The following is a 19,173-nucleotide window of genomic DNA, read 5'->3' on the forward strand; positions in this document are numbered from 1 at the left end:
CACACACACACAATTTGTCTGCTCCAGCCTTTTGATTTTTTCCCTTATTTTGGAAGAAGAGGTATCACTTCGCCGCAAAACAATAATAGATCTCCTACCTCCCAACTTTTAGTCCTTACACAGTGCCTTGCATTTCTCTAGGCTGAGACATTCTGGGCCTGGGAGTCCCTGAACCCACATGGGGTGACTGACCATGGCCACCTGGACCAAGGTTGGGAGGTAAAAATGGGGAGATGGCTGAGGAAGCCAGAAACAGGAAATCTAGAGGTGAGGTGTCAGGCCGAATCTCTGCTCATCTAGACAGTGGGCAGAGCCCCTGGGCAGGAAGCCTAGAAGTTCTCATAATGGTGGGAGAAATGGGTTCCGTCCTGCCTGTTGATGAGCTGACAAGCCTTTTCTACATTCTTGGTCATGCCGGGGGGGCCGCAGCTGAACACCCCAATCTTCCGGACCTGTTGGAGAAAGAAGTGAGGGCCAGCTCAGTGTTTAGAGGGAGTGTCTAGCTCAGTGTCTAACTCCATGTTCATGTAAAAGACCAGCAGGAATCCTTGGTGAGGACTCATTCGATGATCCTGTGAAGGTTTACTCCATACTGTGCATGATGAGGGCTGGTTCAGGGTTTATAAATCTTGCTGAGTTTGGAAGACTTGTTCTCCGTGGGGCTAGCCTTTACTCTTTTCCAAGGCATTTGCTAGCTTCCCAGTGTTTGTCTGGATAGTATTAATGGTAAGGGTAGCTCTGAGTTTATGGTGAGGACCAGCTCCACCACTGAGCCCTTCCTTCGGGACAAGGCATCATGGCTTCAGAAGTAGCAAGTCCCTGCTGCCTGCTTCCTGCCTTTGCCTCTGAGTGACCTGCACCTCTCCTTTTCCATTCCATCACCCCACCAGACTCCTTAGGGATCGGTTCTCCTCCCTTGATGGAGCAGGTTTGGGAGCTTTGCTCAGACCTCCAATGATAAAGGTGAAGAAAACCTCAATGTGGGGTGGGAACTGACCTGTGGATGGACCTTCTGCAGAGAGTTGAAGAATGCCTCGAAGGGGGGGCGGCCAAAGTGGGTGATGGAGCGCAAGCCCGTGAACAGACTCCGGTTCAGCACCTTCTGGAAGTGCCGCTCACAGATGTACTGGGGGAGGGAGCAGAGGAGGAAGGTCATGGCCAGCAGACTCAGGGTCAGCTCCTCGTCCAGAGGCTGGTCCGCCCACCCGCCTTGGCCATCCTGGCTTGCCCTGCCCACCCACACACCCACAAAGCCACTCCTTGGTTGGCCCTGACGCACCAGCATGGTGGTCCTGAGGTCGAACTTCTCAGCCAGCTGGGTGATGTAGATGTGCACGGACACCAGGTCCTGGCGGTCATTCTCCTCCACCTCTCGGATGATATCAGCCAGCCATTCAAATTGCCGCTGGGTCCGCGTCACCCAGATGAAGTAGATCTGGGGAAACAGTGCTGGAGCTTGGGACCCAGCTCGGCTCAGAGTCCCTACCTCCCAGGACTCACCACTCCTGGCCTCAGAGCAGCTTGTGCCTCTCCCCAGGCAGCCAGGGGGAGTGAGTGTATGGGGCCATGCTCTGAGGGGGGAGACGGAGTTGCCCCAGGGCATGGAGAAGCGGAAGTGAGCAATAGCCTGGGGCTGTGAGAAAGGACCCCGTCAAGTGAGCTGAAGGTCTGGTGGGGTGGGAGGCAGCCTTCCCTTCCGCTCCGTCCAGTGGGCCCTGTTCAAGCTGCTAGGCTTCCAGCCTACAGGCTGCCCGAGGGGAGGGGGACCCGCTAAGGGGTGCGTCACAGAACGGCCTCTGGGAAGACTGTGTTGGCTGCCTGGAGTGGATGGGCATGGGCTAAAAGAGAGACCAGGGGGCACTTCCCGGTGGCCCAGTGGCTAAGACTCCATGCTTAATATAGGGAGCCTGGGTTTGATCGCTGGTCAGGGAACTGGATCCCACAAGCTGCAACTGAGTTCTCAAGCTGCAGCTAAGACCTGGTGTAGCCAAATTAATAAATACTAAAATCAGAAAATATACCAGGGGCCTGGATGCTGCCCTGGGGGACCCATCTCCAGCTTCTGACGGGGAGAAATGGGGTTGTGTGAGTTAAGGAGCAGACACAGAGCTGGCATAAACAGAGGAGCCAGGTAGCTGTCTGTCACCCTCTGAGTGCTGACAGCATACGAGCTGGGCCTCTGCCCGCTGCATTCTTGCACCCCTGACTCACCTGCCGGGCCCAGAGAGACAAGCAGGGGCCCGCCATCAGGGCTAGACTCAGGTGAAGGGGCCTGGTGTGAAGGGGCCTGAGGGCCTGGGCTGTGTTCGTGGAGCCGACCAGGCCCACCAGCCCTGCCTTGAAGCCCCTCCTCCTATTCCTCTTGAGAGCAGGGCCGGTTTCACCGGTGCCTCACCCCAAGTGCACCCTTCCCTCTCCCAACCCGACACTGCTTGAGGGGTGGGCCCCCTCTCCAACCCTGGCTGGAGTGACTCTCAGAAGCAGATTCTATGTGGGGCACCCCATAACTGAGGGAAGAGCCTGCAGGCATCAGCAAAACCACTCTGTCCTTTAGGGTCCAGGAATAGCCTGACTGTGCTGTATGCTGCGGTCCATGGGGTCGCAAAGAGTCGGACACGACTGAGCTACTGAACCACAACAACAACATCCTGACTCCCTTGGGTCAGGCCAGCTCAGCCTTGCCTAGAATAGGGAGGCCAAGAACAGAGGCAGGGGACAGGCATGGATGGACACAGTGACAGGGAGCAGGGGACCACAGCTGGTGGGAGGAGGGGACACTCACCTTCTTACAGAACACTTGGCAGCTGACTGATGACTTGAAGACCAGGTCTTTGAGGATGGAGGCAAAGGGGGTGACCCCAATGCCCCCTCCCACCAGCACGGACACCTCAAACTTATGCCACTCCTGGTGGCCCTCTCCAAATGGCCCATCGAGGTACAGCTGCAGGAAAGGGAGTGGGTTAGAGTTGAGTTCGGCTACCACCACAGTTCTGAAGCCAGAAATGGGAGGCAGGGAAATGCAGGTAGGTTTATGCAGTGAGGGAGAAGTGGGAGCCTTGAAGCATCATCGGGAAGAATCAGTCTCTCAAGGAGGAACACAGTGGGGAGTGTGGTGCTGCAGGACCAACGCCTGCTAAGGGGATGTGGGAGCGTGTGGTATGCCTGGCCTGGGTCTGGGCACCTTTGGGTATTTGGCACAGCTGTCACCCGTCGGGGGTGAGTAGATCTCCCTGAGACGGGTGGTCCAGGGCCCCGCTGCCCGGATGTGCAGGCTAAGCGTCTCCTCGTGGGGCGCTGACGTCAGTGTAAAGGGGTGGTACTCGGTGGTCCCCAGAGCCAGGCAGGCGATCCGCACCCACTGTCCTGACTTGTACTCGAAGCCTTGGGGCCGCTGGAACTCCAGGTGGGTCACTCCTAAGGAGGGGAGGTGGGCGGTAGCCCGCTGTTCTGAATCCGGCAACAGTGGGGTCCCCCAAGAGTTCCCCCACCTGCGGCCTCAACTCTGCTTTTGGAATATGACAAAGGAGGCCTCCCCTCATCAGAAGTCACAACACCCCCTCAGGCCGTGTCTACCCTGAGCAGGGTTTGGGCAGCACTGGGGCTGGTGGGCAGCAGGACGAGGAGCAGCCTGGCCCAGGCTCCTCCTCTCTCTGGTGTGAGAGTGGCTCAAATCCCCTGGCAAAGAGCCTCTTGTACTCACTCCCTCATCCCTACCACCTCAAGGCCCCTGCTAACTCCACTGGGCCAGGCTCTGCCCTGTCCTGTCAGCAGTTCTCTGCCCTGTCAGAGAACAACCAGCCTGCTCCCCCGACAGCCTTTAGGCTGGTACCTGAAGGCAGCAGCTCTGCCTTCACCACGCTGATCTCCACCTTCTTCCGGCTCAGGCTCACCAGCTTGTCCCCCACATAGATAAGTGCTGGAACCAGGAAGAAGATGTGGAAACGGGGCAGCTGGATCAAGGCGAAGCTGCCATGGATGATGAGCTGGAGAGAGCAAAGAGTACAGCTTAGATCGAAGCCACACCCACAACAGGGTCTGACCCCTGCATCCTTCCCCAACTGGCCTATCCAATCCCCACCTCATCAGGTGCAATGCTCCTTCCAGGCTCCAAAACCTAACCACTCCCAACCCATCCCTCCATAGCATCCATCTGCATCTTCCTGACGCCATCCACCCGCACTCAGGCAGTAGCCTCCTAACTTTCCGCGGGTTGCCCTACTGTGATGCGTTCTTTCCAGGACGATCAGTATGACTTTTTAAAGTTCCTTTTATCATGTCATCCTAGCTCAGAAAAGCTTAGAGGGTTTCCCACTTCACCACAAGGCCTTGCAATGCTATGTCTTCTGCCTGGCAGCATTCCCTGCTCCCTGTTTTTCAAACACAAGTCCTTTCTATTTCCGGACTTTCCACCTGTTGCTCCCTCTGGCGGGAAGGCCTTTCCCCTAGTTCCTCCCACCACCTCATTTTTCGGGCCTCAGCAGAAACTCCACCTCCTCATGCCTTCTCCCTTCCCCCAGCACACTCTCTATCCCATCTCCCTGTTAACCCCACTCAGAGCACTGTCGTCATCTGCGATATTTGTGGATATTTGTGTTCCTTCATCCATGGACATGTTTACTGTTGTTCTCCCCACTGGACTGGAGAAATAGGGACTGCATCCATTTTCCATGACACTCTCAGCTCCCAGCAGTTTCTCACTGGCACATGGTAGGCACTCAATAACTAGTGAGTCAGTGGAAGGGGTTTCCCCAATTTTCCCACTTCCTTTGAAGACTATGACACCTAGTCAGTCCTCTTTTTCCATGAAGTAACTAACAGGTATTGTCCAACTCTGGTTCTTTCCCCAACCAGCTGGTCTAACATGGTCAGACACGACTTGCCCTATTCTTTCCACTTGCTTTGTTTGAGTCTGGTCAGTCTGGCTCCCACCTCCACCTCTTCTCAGGACCTGCTCACAGCAGACTCACAGTGGCCAGTCCCCGAGGCCTCCTTTTAGATGGCATTCACTCCCACTCTCCACAGCCCATGGCTCTAGTGAGCATCCCTGCCTTGCCTCTTTAGCAACAATGCCCTGCTGGTTTTCCCTCTTTCCCTCTCTGACTGTTCACTTTCTATCTCCTGCACTGGTTCTGCTCCTCCCAACTCCTAGTCCTGTGTGTTGCTCAACCCCGATTTCTTCACCCTCTGCTCTTCTCCTACAATCTCCCACACAGCGTGGCCTGGCCTCTCAGTCTTTCAGCCTCAAATATTCTATTGTCATTCCCACTTCTCCACCAGCGCTCCTGCCTTTCTTCTTTTTTTTTCCCTCGATCAGGGATTGAACCCAGACCTTGGACCCTTGGCAGGGAAAGTGCCGAGTCCTAAGCCCTGGACTGCTAGGGCGTTACCTCTTAGGTGCCCTTCCTTCCACCTAGAACGCTCAGTTCCCACTCTGCCCTATTAAACCTTAGCTTATCTCTCCTTCAGGCTTAGCCCAAGTTCCATCTTCTGTGTGAAATCTTCCCTAACCAGTTTGGCCCAAATGAGGCTCCCTTCAATGAGCTCTTGTAACTGACTGACTGGAACATTCAGCTCAGCAATTAATCCCATATTATCTGGTCATTTTGATCACTTCACGTGCATGGCACTAATCTCTGCAGCTAATCCTCAATTTCTGAGGACAGGGCTTAGAATCTCCCCCTCCTCTGCTGGGCCTGTGTGTGTGTTGGTCACTCAGTCATGTCTGACTCTTTGCAACCCCATGGACTGTAGCCTGCCAGGCTCCTCTGTCCATGGAATTCTCCAGGCAAGAATACTGGAGTGGGTTGCCATTTCCATCTCCAGGGATCGAACCCAGGTCTCCTGCATTGCAGGCAGATTGTTTACGGAGCAAGTATATCCTAGACCCTCAACAGATAACTGTTCAAGTGAACTCGGTCCCTCATTCAGCTCTCCACTCCTCCATCTGAGTGTTCCCCAATTCTTAAACCTCTCCCCACAGAGCTAACTCGAACCTCTTTGGGCTCTGAATTGGCTCCAGTTTTCCCAAGATCCTCTTTCATGGAGGATCCTGAAAAGATCCTCCTTTTATGGAGCCCATGCCCACCCCTGAGGCTTTCTGAGCATCTACCGACTGAGAACAATGGATGACTTCATACTCCTCTGTTTATATACCTTGCTTGGTGTTGGCTCTACCTTGAAACCGCAAAGCTGCCGCAGTCATGGTTGATCAAGGAGCCTGGGGAACAGCCTGCCAGCTCAGCTTCTGCTGCACTAGCTCCAGCCTCTACAGCCTGAATCAGCAGCCTAGACACCTTTGCCCAGGGTCTGCTCCACACTGGTGTCATTTACTTGCAATTTCTCTTTCTGCCTGAGGGCAAGTGGCCACATCTGAGATAAATGGAGAGGCAGCTGGTGCTTTGTGTCTGCATGCTAAGCTGCTTTAGTTGCGTCCAACTCTTTGGACCCTATGAACCATAGCCCACCAGGCTCCTCTGTCAGTGGGATTCTCCAGGCAAAAATACTGGAGTGGGTTGCCAGGAGATCTTCCATGACCCAGGGGTCAAACCCAGGTCTCTTATGTCTCCTGAGTTGGCAGGCAGGTTCTTTACCACTAGTGCCACCTGGGGAACCCTGCGATGCTCCCAGGCTGCCAGTGCTAGGACTTCCCAGCTGAGGGGCCTGTACCTTGCTTAGCTGCTGACTTCCCCAGTGATCCCCAAAACCCAGGGATAAATCAGAAACCAGTTTTGCTCTCAGAGAGCCAGGCTGGCCACTCTTCTGGATCTAGTTTTTTTTTTTTTTTTTTTAAGCTACTTTGTCAGCAGAAACAAAACTATCATCTCCACCCTAATAATAACAGCAACCCAGATTCTAGGGCTCTACCCATTATCAAGAAATTGGTGAGGGAGGCATAAATTAGCCACAGCTTCCAAAGAAACAAACTCCGTGAGTTCTCGGAAACATCTAAGCTGAGGCTGGATATTTATTTCCAGAACCTTGAAGTGCAGAGCCTCAGGCAAGATGGAACCAGACATTCTTATCTCCCAGTGAAGACAGAGCTGCACCTGGGAGGGGGCAAGGCGGACAACCAGTGCCATCTGGACCCTTTGTCTTGGGACAAAGAGGACCGCTGTGTGCAGTTGTGTCTGGAGCCAGGTGACAGAGAGGGCAGCCATGTGTGAGCTCTGCACTTCTTGAATCCTGGCAGACAGGCTGTCACCAGTGGGGACGTCAGAGCTTTGGGACTTGGTTTACCCTCTCAGCAAGGCCCTAAGAGTGTCCTTTGGGGAAATGCCTGTGTTTGTGAGGAAGGCAGGCCAAGCAGAGCCATGCCATAGCGGCACAGATCAGAGTCATCTCTGGAAACAGCCACTGAAGTAACAGAGAGCAAACCCAGGGGAAGAGGGAATGGGAAAAAGAAGGAGTGAAGCAGGGAATCTGAAGGAAGGGAGGCAGGAGCCCAGGATAAGAAGGAAAGGGGAGAGGTGGAGTCTCAAAATCCATTTTATCAACAATCCAAAGAAGACATTTTGAGCAAGTTCATTGACATTACAGGTGGCACTTAGCTACCTGGATGGGGTAGCTAACACCCCAGAAAACTGGATCAGAACAAAAATGGCAGAACCTACTTAAGGGTGAGTTTCTCTTTAAAAAGACAATGCTCCCTTGAGTGAGTCCACCCAAGAGCCCAAACCACCACCCAAAGAGGGGAAAGACTGGCTGGGCAGAAATGATGTGGGGGTGTCTGGAAGGAATGTAGATCAGCCTGGTAAGGCTGCTACTGAAAAATGCATGCCAGGGAGTCAGCCTTCCGAGTGCTGTTTGTTGGGTCAGTCTACCTGAGCGCCCCATACTATAATCTCTATCTTTTAAGGTGGATATCTCGGCCATCGCTGCCTCCCTGGGAACATCCACCCAGATTCCGCTGGCCTGGTTCATAGCCAAAACCTCTCACCAGCACGTAGAGCAGGATGTAGAGGTGATGGGTCAGCCAGAAGCCCCGGAAGCTGCAGCGCCGGAAGTGGTGGGAGGCGAAGATGTACATGATGGAGAGAATCAGGAGCAGCATGACTCCCGTGAGACCTGCAAAATGAACATGGGGTGAGGGCAGAGGAGCAGGGCCTCACAAAATGGGCTGTTCTGAGGCTACTAGGGTCTCCTCTCCACTCCACAGCTCTAGGCAAGTGATAGAAACCCACCATCCTTCCCTCTTCCTCTCCCCAATACCACTGATCACAGGTGCCTTTCACTTTTCACCAGACCCTGCTTGTCCTTCATAGACCCTGTTACGACTGGTATGTCTCAAGCACCTGTGTCATTATTTGTTTCATATCTGTCATTTTCTTGACTCTCAGGTCTACAAGAACAGGGCCCAGGCTAGACTAGTTCACCACTGCACTCGGGTGCCTAGTGTAAGGCCTGGCACCCCAAGGGTCTTCGGAAAATGTGTACTGAGTGGATGAATGGATAGGGCAGCTACTCTGAGTCGTCTGGATAGAACTCCGGATGCTGTAGGCCCTACCCTTGGGGAGTCGAGGCTTGGTCAGGGTCCAGGTAGCACTCTACCTGGCAGCCACATCACAGAGCATGAGCACTGACACAGTGAGTGAGTGGGACCACACCATCACTGCTCATCACCAGAGCCCCCCTGAGTCCCACCCACCCAGACCTGGTGGGAGACCCCTCCTCTCACAGGGGATCCTAGGCAACACTGGAGTCATTCCAGAGAATGTCCCTCAAGTGATCAAGGAGGAGGAGGCAGAAGTGAGGAAGATTAGAGCCCTGTAGTGTGGAAAAGCAGAGGTTAAGAAGGGATCTAGCCAAAGCCTATAAGTACTGAATGGAGAGGAGAGCATAAACACGGCTTGATCCTTTAAACCCCAGTGTGCAGGATCAGCAAGCACTCTGAAGTTCAAAGCACTCGTTTTAGGGTTTAAAGAAAAAAAAAAAAAAAAAACAAAAAACATGCTGTGTTTTACAGAAAGGAGTGTAGAAGATGCATTACCCCAAGGAGGGAACGGACTTAAAATATAAATAGCTTCAAGAAGCATTTGAATAGATTTACAGCTAGTAGCTCTAAAATGTGTGATTATGGGCAGTGAGGAATAGGCCCTAAATGGCTCTTGTCACGACTACAGAATGGAGGGAGAGGGGTATTGACAGGAGGGGGAGGGGTATTTGCCAGGCTCTATGAAGAGTAAACTCCGGGAGTTGGTGATGGACAGGGAGGCCTGGCGTGCTGCGATTCATGGGGTCGCAAAGAGTCGGACACGACTGAGCGACTGAACTGAATGAAGAGCCCAGCCCCTCGCTCACATAGCTGAGGACAGCATTCCTCAAAGTCACTGTCAGGGTAGGTGTGTGTGTGCGGGTGGAGGGGATACACTGCTGTCTCTCAGAGGGAGTAACTAGCTCAGAACTGGGGGAGGAGCTCAGCTAAGCTCTTGAGAGAAGGCCTGGAATGCAGTTCCCTACAGCCCAGAAAAGCGCTCAGGGCAAGGACATAGCCTGGCTCACGGTCAAGGCCAGGAGCACCAAGCCGAGTGACTGGGCTGCCTGTGGCAGGCAGAACCCAGAGCCCGGCACTCAGAGCCAGGCCCAGAAACACACGCAGCGAGAGGGCTCTCACCTGGCACAGTCTGGAAGAACCACCAGTAATACTTCTGGGGGAACTCGGATCTGTGGGAAAGCAAGTGAGGACACGTCTGGGACTTCCAGAAAGGACTCTCCAGAGGAGGCACTCCAAACCAGCCACCAGTCTCCCTTTCTGCAATTTGGGATTCCGGGCTCAGGATGATCATTGTCTGTGCTATAACCTGGAGGGGGACCCACTCCTGAGCCAAGAAAATTTCTTTTCTTTTTTCTGAGTCAAGAGAATTTTTGCAAAGAATTTCACCCTCTTCACCCCCAGGCCAGGCCACACACACACACTCTCTCTTTCTCTCTCTCACCCATTGTCATGGAAGAGGCCTGGAAAGAGGCAGGAGAGGACGCTGAGTGGGCTGATGGAGAAGAGGTACACGTTCACCACGTGGCCTGCACTGTGTAAGACTGAGGAAGACCAGACAGGGTAGGGGTGAGCCTGGGGCCAGCCCACTGTGGGTGCTCAATGCATTCAACCCTAGCAGGAGGACTCCAGCCAGCCAGAGCTGGGGGCCTGAAGAAGGACCCTGGGGATCTGGACTTCTGTTTCCTAATCAGCCTCCTGTTCCTCCCCTGCCTCACATACCCATTATCCGTGAAAACAACCGCACGGGTCTGAAATTATACTCTTAGAAGTTCATTCCTGGGACCTCCCTGGTGGTGCAGAGGCTAAGACTCTGCGCTCCTGATACAGGGGGGCTGAGTTTGATCCCTGGTCAGGGAACTAGATCCCATATGCCACAACTAAGACTCTATGCAGCCAAATGAATAAAAATAAATGTTTTTTAAAAAGTTCATTCCTTTGGTTTCTTTTGCAGAATTATGTTTTAAAACATAAAAGTTGGGGGAGATCACACACTATTAAGTGCACTCATTTTGAGGTGTGAGTAACTTGTCAGTGGGAAGTGGTGAAGTGAACTTGACAGCCTGGGGCAGTGAGGGACTTCTGGGCTTACTTCACACCACCGCGGGAGCCACCGACATCCTATGAGAAGAACATCTAAGACTCAGGCTCACTTTACACGCGGGTGGAGAAGAGGGGTGCTCTCAGAGGAGGGGCAGCCTGCAAGGGGCGGAGGAGGTGGAGAAGATCCCCGAGACTCCCAGGCCCTGCCTGTGAGGACGATGGCAGTAGAGGCAATGAGGCGATGGAAGTCCACGGCGGCATCGAAGGGCACGTAGCGGTTGAGGAAGGTCTCTCGCAGGAAGGTGATGAGGTTGCGGCACATGGTTAGCAGGATGTAGGAGAACATGAAGGAGATGCTGGCCGCTGTGCCGCGCGACAGGATGATGCCCACACGGGTGGTGTCCGTGATGCCCTTGTGGTGAGCCGCAAAGGCGTAGTCTGCAGAGGGCCCTGGCGGGTGAGCGCAGCGCAGGCCCCGGCCCGCGGCCACCACTGCCTGCCACAAGCCTCCCACAAGCTCTATTTGAGCCGGCACTTGGCTCTCCTGAGGCCCCGCCCCCAGGGCTGTCACTCATTGCCGCCCCGCCCCGGGGCTGTCCGTCACTCGCTTAGGCCCCACTCCCCGGGCTGTGGCTTATTCTAAGCCCTGTCCCTCCACGGCTGTCACTCACAGTAGGCTCTCTCCAGGAACAGGCCCCCTGCAATCGCGTAGAACACCGCCAGGCAGCCTATGTGGCGCCGGTAGTTTTCAACGAAGCGCTTAAACTGCTGCACCGTCTGGTGACGACGGCTACGTTGAAACTTCTCTCGGTGAGCCTCGGTGAACAGCAGGGGCTGGAACGATGTCACCCTGGGAGACAGGAAGTCTTGGTTCTCGGCTAAGGACCCGATGCTAATACGGATCCGGTCTCCAGAGGGGAGAAAGGAGTATCAAGTCATTCAAGACAAAGTGGGGTGTAGACCTCAAAGGCTCCTAATTACCACCCTCCTCAAGCGGGCTGTCAGTGAGGGTACGCCCTTGCAAATGGTCACTCTGTCACTCTCTTCTTCCAGTCCGTAGCTCTCAATTCCCACCAGCTCTATTCTCATCCTTCACTGGAGGCTCAATGGACTCTTCCTCCAGGAAGCCTTCTCTACCTCCCAGGCATAGGTGACCACTTCCTTGAGTTCTGAAGCCTTCTGTTCTTACCACTATTATAGCATTCATCAGTGGGACACTGTGACTATCGCTGTACCAGACTATCTCAGCAGACTGTGACATTCTTGGGCAAGGACTGTTCATCTTGCCCACACCCCCAATGCCAGCACAGTGCCTGGTGTCGAATAATCAATGTGTGCATGCCAAAGGAATGGGTGAACTGTTTGGGCTAAAGGGAAGGAGCAAGCGTACTTCTTGCCAAACCTCCGGCGAATCTCCTGGGGAGGGTCTGTGTCATTGGGGCACTGCAGTCTCCGTGGTGTCAGCTCCACCCCGATGTCAGCGTCCTTTCGGGGACAGCGGGCACTCACTCTGGGAGAGGGACTAGGACAGGAATGCAGATTAGGATGGGACCTTGGCCGCCTGAGCCACCTGGTTCTCTGCCGCCCCTCCCGCAGGGCTTTCTCTGCCCTTTTCTAATTTGCATGAAAGCACTGCTTGGGCTAGTGAAGGTTCTGATCCCAGACATTCTGGGGAAATAGAAAGCACCTCCCTGACCCCAGCTCTCCCTCCAACATCCCCAGATGAGGGCTTACCAGAGCTTCTCCTGGCTGATGTAGGAGGCTCGCCGGCAGAGGTCCTTGATGACTTCAGGTACCTCCACCCCTGCAATGCAGAGCTGGGCTAGCTAGAAGTTCAGGGTCCAGGGCCCAGGAGGACCTATCTCAAATGCACACCACCCACCCCATGTCCGGACACTGTAGAGGGTCCCTGGCCAGTACGCTGCCTCTGGGTGAGCCAGCCTCAGCCTGTGATCCCAGTGGGAGCTAGATTCAGCCATGAGGGATTAGGGAGAGGGTTTGAAACCAAGGTGGCCAGGCAGGCTCCCCTGAGTATGTGTCCAGTTTCAGTCCCCCACCTGAGACTGGTATAAGGCTTGTGGGCTAGGGTTCAGGAACTGTACACAACCTGCCTGCTAAGACTTCAGTTCAGTTCAGTTCAGTCGCTCAGTTATGTCCGACTCTCTGCGACCCCATGGATTGTACCCTACCAGGCTTCTCCATCCATGGGATTTTCCAGGCAAGAATACTGGAGTGGGCTGCCATTTCCTTCTCCAGGGGGATCTTCCCAACCCAGGGACCGAACCTGGGTCTCCCGCATTGTAGGCAGACACTTTACCGTCTGAACCACCAGGGAAGTCTGCTAAGACTACTCAGCCACAAAACCCTGCTAAAGACCCTCCGGCTTAAAAACTTCCAGGAGTTAAGTGTAGACTCTAGGTAATACATTTATGGGAGATGACTATAAAATTCTTTCCCCTTTTCTGTGTTTGAAAGTGCTCGTAATAAAATGTTAGGGGTTGGGAGGAACCCTTCCAGAAGCCGCCAGCGCTGAGGGGCAGGGCAGGACTGAGCTGCAAATCCAGGTTCTCACAGGAGGCCTGGGAACGTCCAAGTCACTTTCAAGTGCAAAACCAGTCTTGAAGATTACCCTGGTTTCTACAGCCCAGAGGCCAAAGTGATTAAACTGAATTTAATGAAATGAGTGTTTTAAAACAAAGAATAGATGTCTGTTCTCTCAAATGGTTCAGCAAACAACAGATGTTGGAAAACGGTAACAAATGGTGAATGTAGGTGAAGGGCAAAGGGATGCTCCTTGTATCATTCTTATACCTTTCCTGCAGGTTCATAATGTTTCCAAGTGAAATACAGAGGAAAGAGCAAAACATAACAACAATTAAAAACCAAGCAAAATAGTACTCAGTGCTAACACTCAACTTAATCCCCAAGCCTGGTCCTCCCCTCCACACCAGGGCCTGAATGTCCCAGGACTCTGGTCTAGGCTCACTTCCTGGCACCTCTCCCTGCTTTCCCCTCAGGCCCAGGTGCCTGTCCGGGAAAGGTGGGAAATTGCAGAATCAGGAGTGCTGGGTCTGTGCTCTACCAACACCCCCTCTCACCCTGGGGACCAGAAGCCCTGAACAGAGGCCCAGCTGTGTCTTATACAATTCACCCCTCACCCCATCTGGGCTGCTCAGTCCCCCAAATTCTCATAATACTGGGAGGGACTGGGTTTGGTCTCAACATGTCCCAGTGAGAATTCCAGGCTGTGAAGACTCTGTAACAGCCCAGAGGAGGCCACAGGCAGTCCCTCTGCCTGCTACCTGGCCCCTCTTCACCCTGACTCTAGCCCCTACTCACCTGAGTCAGACATAGATGGGGCAAGTAGTCAGGGGGAGGGAAAAAAATAGAGTGGGACTCCATATACTTAGAAAACATTTAACAAGCACTCCTCCAAGGGGTAAGGTGGCAAACAAAACCAGAGCAGCCCACTGCCACCATCAGACACCCCAGCTGAGATGGGTATGACCAGGTACAAGGAGACACGTCTTCCCTCCTGACATGGGCACCAGGCACCGCGGCCTTTGACAGGAAAGCAGAATTCCACCTGCCATCCCCCACCCTATCCTGACCCTGCCCACCCCACCAGCAGGGCTGCACTATGACTTTTCTGGGCCATGGGCACTACTACCTTTCTGCATTAAAAAATTATATTTTAATAATTATGTTGGTATAAAGAATATAATCCAGGCTGGATACATTACATATTTATCATCATTATTATATTAATTCTTCTCACTTTAAAAGAAATATAAACAGTTCCATGGCACCTCAAAGCATGTGGGTCCCAGGCAGGTGACTGCTGTGCCTACTAACTGAGTCAGCCGTGCCCAGCCCGCTGCCCCACCTTTGACACACAGCTGTGTGAAGCGGAGCTCGCTGTCGTGGTCCCGCAGCATGAAGTGGAAGTCCTCCCACGTCAGCTCCTGCTTGTCCTGGAAGCCTGACTCCCGGAACATGGACTCTACAACCTCGGTCAGCTGGCTCTTGGTCAGGCAGTTGTTGGAGATCTCGATGAAGGACCTGGGGCCGGGGGGAGGGAGGCCATCAGGCCTCAACAAGCAGCCTGCAGCTTAGATGCAAGGCCATCCCAACAGACCTTCAGAGCTGAGCCAATATGGAAGGGCCCCGACTGACTAAATCCCAAGCCCTCTCCTAGTTACAGCAGTCTCTGGCTATATGGCCTCTATATCTGCTGTTTACCTCCTGCTCCCTCCTTCACATCCCCCCTCTCTCCCCCACAGTCCCTGCTCTGGCCCACTCTCCCGGCTCTCCTGCAGCACCAACCTCAGCATTCTGATGAACTCATCCTTGGAAATGAGGCCATTCCCATCAAAGTCATACATGCGGAACATAAGGCGAGACTTCTCCTCGGGGGAGCCTAGGAGAAGAAGGACCCTGTGAGAGCCTCGGCCCACCTGCCTACACCCCAGGCTGGCCAGGAGGAGCCTCACACTGGATCGACCCACTGCTGGACGCAGCCGGGGTTTGCTCTGCTTCCTGACCCCTACCCGGGCATTCCCAGATGTCCGCCACGACTGGAGACCTGGCCGCAGTGCTTCCCCGTCACTTAACAGGTCAGCGGCACTCCAGCCTCAGTCTGCAGCTTTTCTCATCTCCTCCTGTCTAGGTAATCACTCCCTCCTCCCTCACCTTTCATGAAGACCACCAGGATGTCGAGGAACTCCCGGAAGGACAGGTAGCCATTGCCGTCTTTGTCGGCCAGAGAAAACATGGACTCCACAAACATGTCCTGGGGCTTGAGGCCCAGGGACTCGGCGAACTCGGCCCGGCTCAGCTCACACGTAAGGGCCTCCCGCACCTTCTGCGATGAGTCCAGGGGCAGGGTACCTGCGTCTGCCTGGTCGATGTCCAGCACCTGTACTTGGGCAGCAGCAGAGAGGGGAGAGAAAAAGACAAGGCTTCCTTGACTTGAAGGTTAGTGCAGGCTTTTGGTGCCACCTTTTAAGGTGACTGCTCAGCACCCCCACCGCTAAGTACTAGCCCATCAGCCCTGTGAGTGGTCCCTGGGCCTCTGTATTAGCTGATTGGACCAGGGATGTACACTTGACCCAAGCAGAAGGTCTGGAATTGAGACTGGGAGGTCCCAGAACAGTCTTGACCTGAGTGTAAGAAAACAACCACACTGCTCCCTCATGTGCTCAGAGACATAGAGACAGGAGGAAGTGGGGGGTGGGGGGTGGACTTCCCTGGTGGTCCAGCGGCTAAGACTCTGTGCAGGGGGCCTGAGTTCGATCCGTGGTCAGAGAATTAGATCCCACATGCCACAAGTAAAGTTCCAGCATGCCACAACTAAGACCTGGCACAGCCAAATAAATGAAAGGAAGCAGGGGCATGGAGAAAATGGAGGCAGCCTGAGAAGTGGCCTTGTTTGATGACAGCTTTCCCTTTCCTGGTCCCTTTCAGGCCAGATCACAGTTTTCCCTTTGGACTTCCTCAGACACCACTATGTCCTCAGAGTCACTGACCCTCTGTCAGTGCTAGCTTGAGCAGGTGTCTCTTATCTCCAAAGGAGTTTTAACTGAGAACATCTTCAGCTGGGCTGAAAACACGTTGGGCTGAGGCAAGGGGAATTCTCATGGCAGGCCATCTTCAGCCCACCCTCCCCAGGAATGCCTGATCATAAGGACAGACAGGGAGGGAAGCAGGCCACTGCACCTGTCCTCCCAGCCTGTCTACTGGGGGCCTCCAGGTCCAGCCGGCTGTGATTTCATGAGCTAAATCTCATTGCTTCAAGCAAGGTGCTGTGGTAGAAAGAGCCTGGGGCTGGAGACAAGAGACTGGGGTTCATGTTCCCTACTCTGCCACCCACTCATACTGCGTGACCTCAGGTAAGTCTGTCTGGCATTCATTTCCTCAGCTGTCTTTCTTATCTCACAGGGTCAATGAGAGGTTGTGTGAAAAATGTTTTGAAAGCACTGAGCAGATAGAAAGGGTTGGCAGCTACCCCCGGAATATAGTAACACACCCTCGACAGTTCCCAGCACCGGGAGTTCCCAGATCACTTTGGGTCCTAAGCTGAGAGGAGGTGCCCAGGTCCTGGCAATGAGTCACCCCAGTGAGGGGTCCCTCCACTCTCCTGCACACTCAGGTTCAGCTTGTTGGAGGAGTGAATGACATGCCATGTGCCTGGCATGTAATGAATGACCATTAAATGGTACCTTCCTTCATAAATCCTCTCCCTAGCCAGCCAGCCCTGCTCCTTCTCCTCAAACATTCATTTTCTGCCCCTCTACTAGGCATCTCTGCTCAGCCCTTCATGCTGCTTTCTTCTGAGACAAAATTTTTCCAACTTGCGTGCTTGCCAAATCTCACCTCCACCAAGACTACCTTATGTCGGCCTGAAGCCTTGCTACCTTTTCTGAACTCCTAGATCACTTACTTCCTGGATCTCTTTTGTCACTGTCATTCTTCCCAATTATCTTTCTTCCTGTGCTCACACCATCTTCCTGGTGGGATGATAAACTCCACTGGTGGGGGCCCATGCTGTATTTATCCTTCATCTCCCAAGCTTCTCCTCTCCACTATTCTGCTCCCAGGCTGCCTGCATTTCCGTACCAGATAGGGACTGAAGTCCTTGCAATTCTCTTCCTATCTTGTTTACCCACACCCTCCCAATAGACTAAAAACTCTGCAAGGTGGACACTATGTCCCATCGAGGCCTCTGACTGCTGTGCTCCCCCAAGGACACGTGACCAAGGACCCTCACTGCCCCCATACTGCTCATCTCACCCTAAGTTCCTGCAGTCATTGGGACAGGATGAGTTGCATGAGGGCAGAAAAGTGGTTAGCTGTGAGGAGTGAAATAAGAAATGACACATCCAGATAACCCCCTTCCTGGCCATTGCCTCCCTGGAGTCTTACAGACGAGAGTGGGCTTGGGAAGGGGGCAGGAACATCTCCTTATAGCAAGGTCAGGTAACTTGGCCGAAATCACAGCAGAGTTGATTGTCAGCTAAGAACCTGGGGCTTCTAACCTTCCCTGGTGTCACCCCCTGGCCTCACACAGGTAAGGGCACCACTACAGGCAGACGCATGTGGACAGAACCGATTCCACATACACACCTGGGAGAAAAGGTGCCTGAAAAAGGTCTCCAGGAGGTGGCTCCGCTGCTCCCGTGTCACTGCGGCCCTCATCAACTCCTGCTCTCGCAGCTCCCACTCCTGGAAGCTCAGCCCGCTCTCCTTCAGAGCGCCCCGCAGGCTCTCCACCATCACCTGCCGCTCTTCCTCCAGGTCAAACAGCAGCACCTATGGAGGAGCCATTGGAGAGCAACCACGTGTCAAAGCCTTGTGAGGCCAGAAGGTTTATGTGAATCTTGTTTTTTTTTTGGAGGGGCAGGAGTGGGGGGGGGCACTGGAAAAACCACCCTGACCAAAGAGATATTGTTACTCCTGGGCTCCGTGGAGTTAAGTGGCTTGCTTGCAGGTGCAGAGGTAGCAGGCAAAGGCACATGTGGAAAGTTATGCTTCCTCTCTACTCCATACTGGAGAAGGGATGGGAAGGCGGGAAGGGCAGAGGATGGAGAGACCCAGAAGCTGGACAGAGTCAGAGCCAAAGACCAGCACCTGACTGAGCTCCCCTCCAAAGCTCTAATTCATCAGATCCTGCAGCCAGGGACAGGAAAGAGGGCCCAGCTTCTTCTAAGGACACTCAACTAGGGCCTGCCAGGCATTCGTAGAAGGGAGGGTAGACTGAGTCTGCAGGAGCAAAAGGGACAGTAGAGACTGTGGCATCCAGAAAACTCAGAGCAGCACAGACATGTTCCAGTTTATCTCACTATCCAGCACTTCATCCAGGGACTAGGAGCTAGAAACCCTGCCTGGTTCGGGGCCCCTCCCCTCCACCTGGCTCCCCCCGTGGCTTAGGCTGCAGACAAAGAGCCAGGGGCCAGTTGGGCCATACCAGGTCATACTCCTTGGGGATCTTGAGCAGCAGGGCACGGCGTCCGTGGTTGCTGGACAGGATGAGGTTGACCTGCTGTGGGGGCCGCAGCTGGACAGTACGGAGCACGGAGAGCCTGCCATCCACCACGTGGATCTGCCCGGGTTGCAGGTGGACCAGCACAGGCCGGCAGGGCTCCTTGTGGCCCGGCCATTCCATTGCTGGAGAGAGATGAGGTCAGCTGGGGGCTTCCTCCCCACCCCCTACCCCCAACTGCCTCGGGGAGGAAGAGGGCCGACTCAGGGCTGGAGTTAGGTCAAGGCCTCTGAGCTCCATGTCCTGTCCTGAATACTGGCGGTCATCCCCTCCCAACAGTCGCACCTCTAGTCCATGAGCAGCATAACTACCATGTCCTGGGTGTTGACTATGTGTCCAACACCGTACCCAGTGCTTTGTGTGAACTATTTTATTTAATGTTCACAAATCTATGAGGTTAGTGCTATTGTTATTATCATGTTACAGATGAGAAAAAAATAGGATTAGACAGATTAAAATTTGCCTGAAGTCCAATAGCCCATAGGGGTGGAACCAAGATTCTAATCCTCAGTGAATGTGACTATAGACCTTCCTTAATGACTTCTCCGTTGCCTGAAATTCCAGTTGTGAGACACTGCAAAGCACCAGTTCTCGGGAATTT

The 19,173-nt window shown here is 53.8% G+C and overlaps 1 protein-coding gene across 1 annotated transcript in view; it reads right to left on the reverse strand.

The window, feature by feature from the left end:
- Positions 1–329: 329 nt before the first annotated feature.
- The window catches only part of DUOX1 (dual oxidase 1), a 31,507-nt gene continuing 12,663 nt past the window's right edge, over positions 330–19,173 (reverse strand). Inside the window, exons 16-33 of the mRNA XM_065940318.1 lie at positions 18,498–18,697; positions 17,657–17,842; positions 15,224–15,449; positions 14,858–14,951; positions 14,418–14,593; positions 12,266–12,335; positions 11,922–12,053; positions 11,203–11,381; positions 10,739–10,969; positions 9,933–10,032; positions 9,611–9,660; positions 7,937–8,064; positions 3,830–3,983; positions 3,182–3,414; positions 2,783–2,941; positions 1,280–1,435; positions 998–1,126; positions 330–452 (exon numbers count right to left, since the gene is read on the reverse strand). Of these exons, the coding sequence (XP_065796390.1) occupies positions 330–452; positions 998–1,126; positions 1,280–1,435; positions 2,783–2,941; positions 3,182–3,414; positions 3,830–3,983; positions 7,937–8,064; positions 9,611–9,660; positions 9,933–10,032; positions 10,739–10,969; positions 11,203–11,381; positions 11,922–12,053; positions 12,266–12,335; positions 14,418–14,593; positions 14,858–14,951; positions 15,224–15,449; positions 17,657–17,842; positions 18,498–18,697 (2,726 nt within the window). The remainder of the gene's footprint in view (positions 453–997; positions 1,127–1,279; positions 1,436–2,782; positions 2,942–3,181; positions 3,415–3,829; positions 3,984–7,936; positions 8,065–9,610; positions 9,661–9,932; positions 10,033–10,738; positions 10,970–11,202; positions 11,382–11,921; positions 12,054–12,265; positions 12,336–14,417; positions 14,594–14,857; positions 14,952–15,223; positions 15,450–17,656; positions 17,843–18,497; positions 18,698–19,173) is intronic.

The sequence above is a fragment of the Muntiacus reevesi genome, chromosome 7 (assembly GCF_963930625.1).
Source record: "Muntiacus reevesi chromosome 7, mMunRee1.1, whole genome shotgun sequence".
Lineage (NCBI taxonomy): Eukaryota > Metazoa > Chordata > Mammalia > Artiodactyla > Cervidae > Muntiacus > Muntiacus reevesi.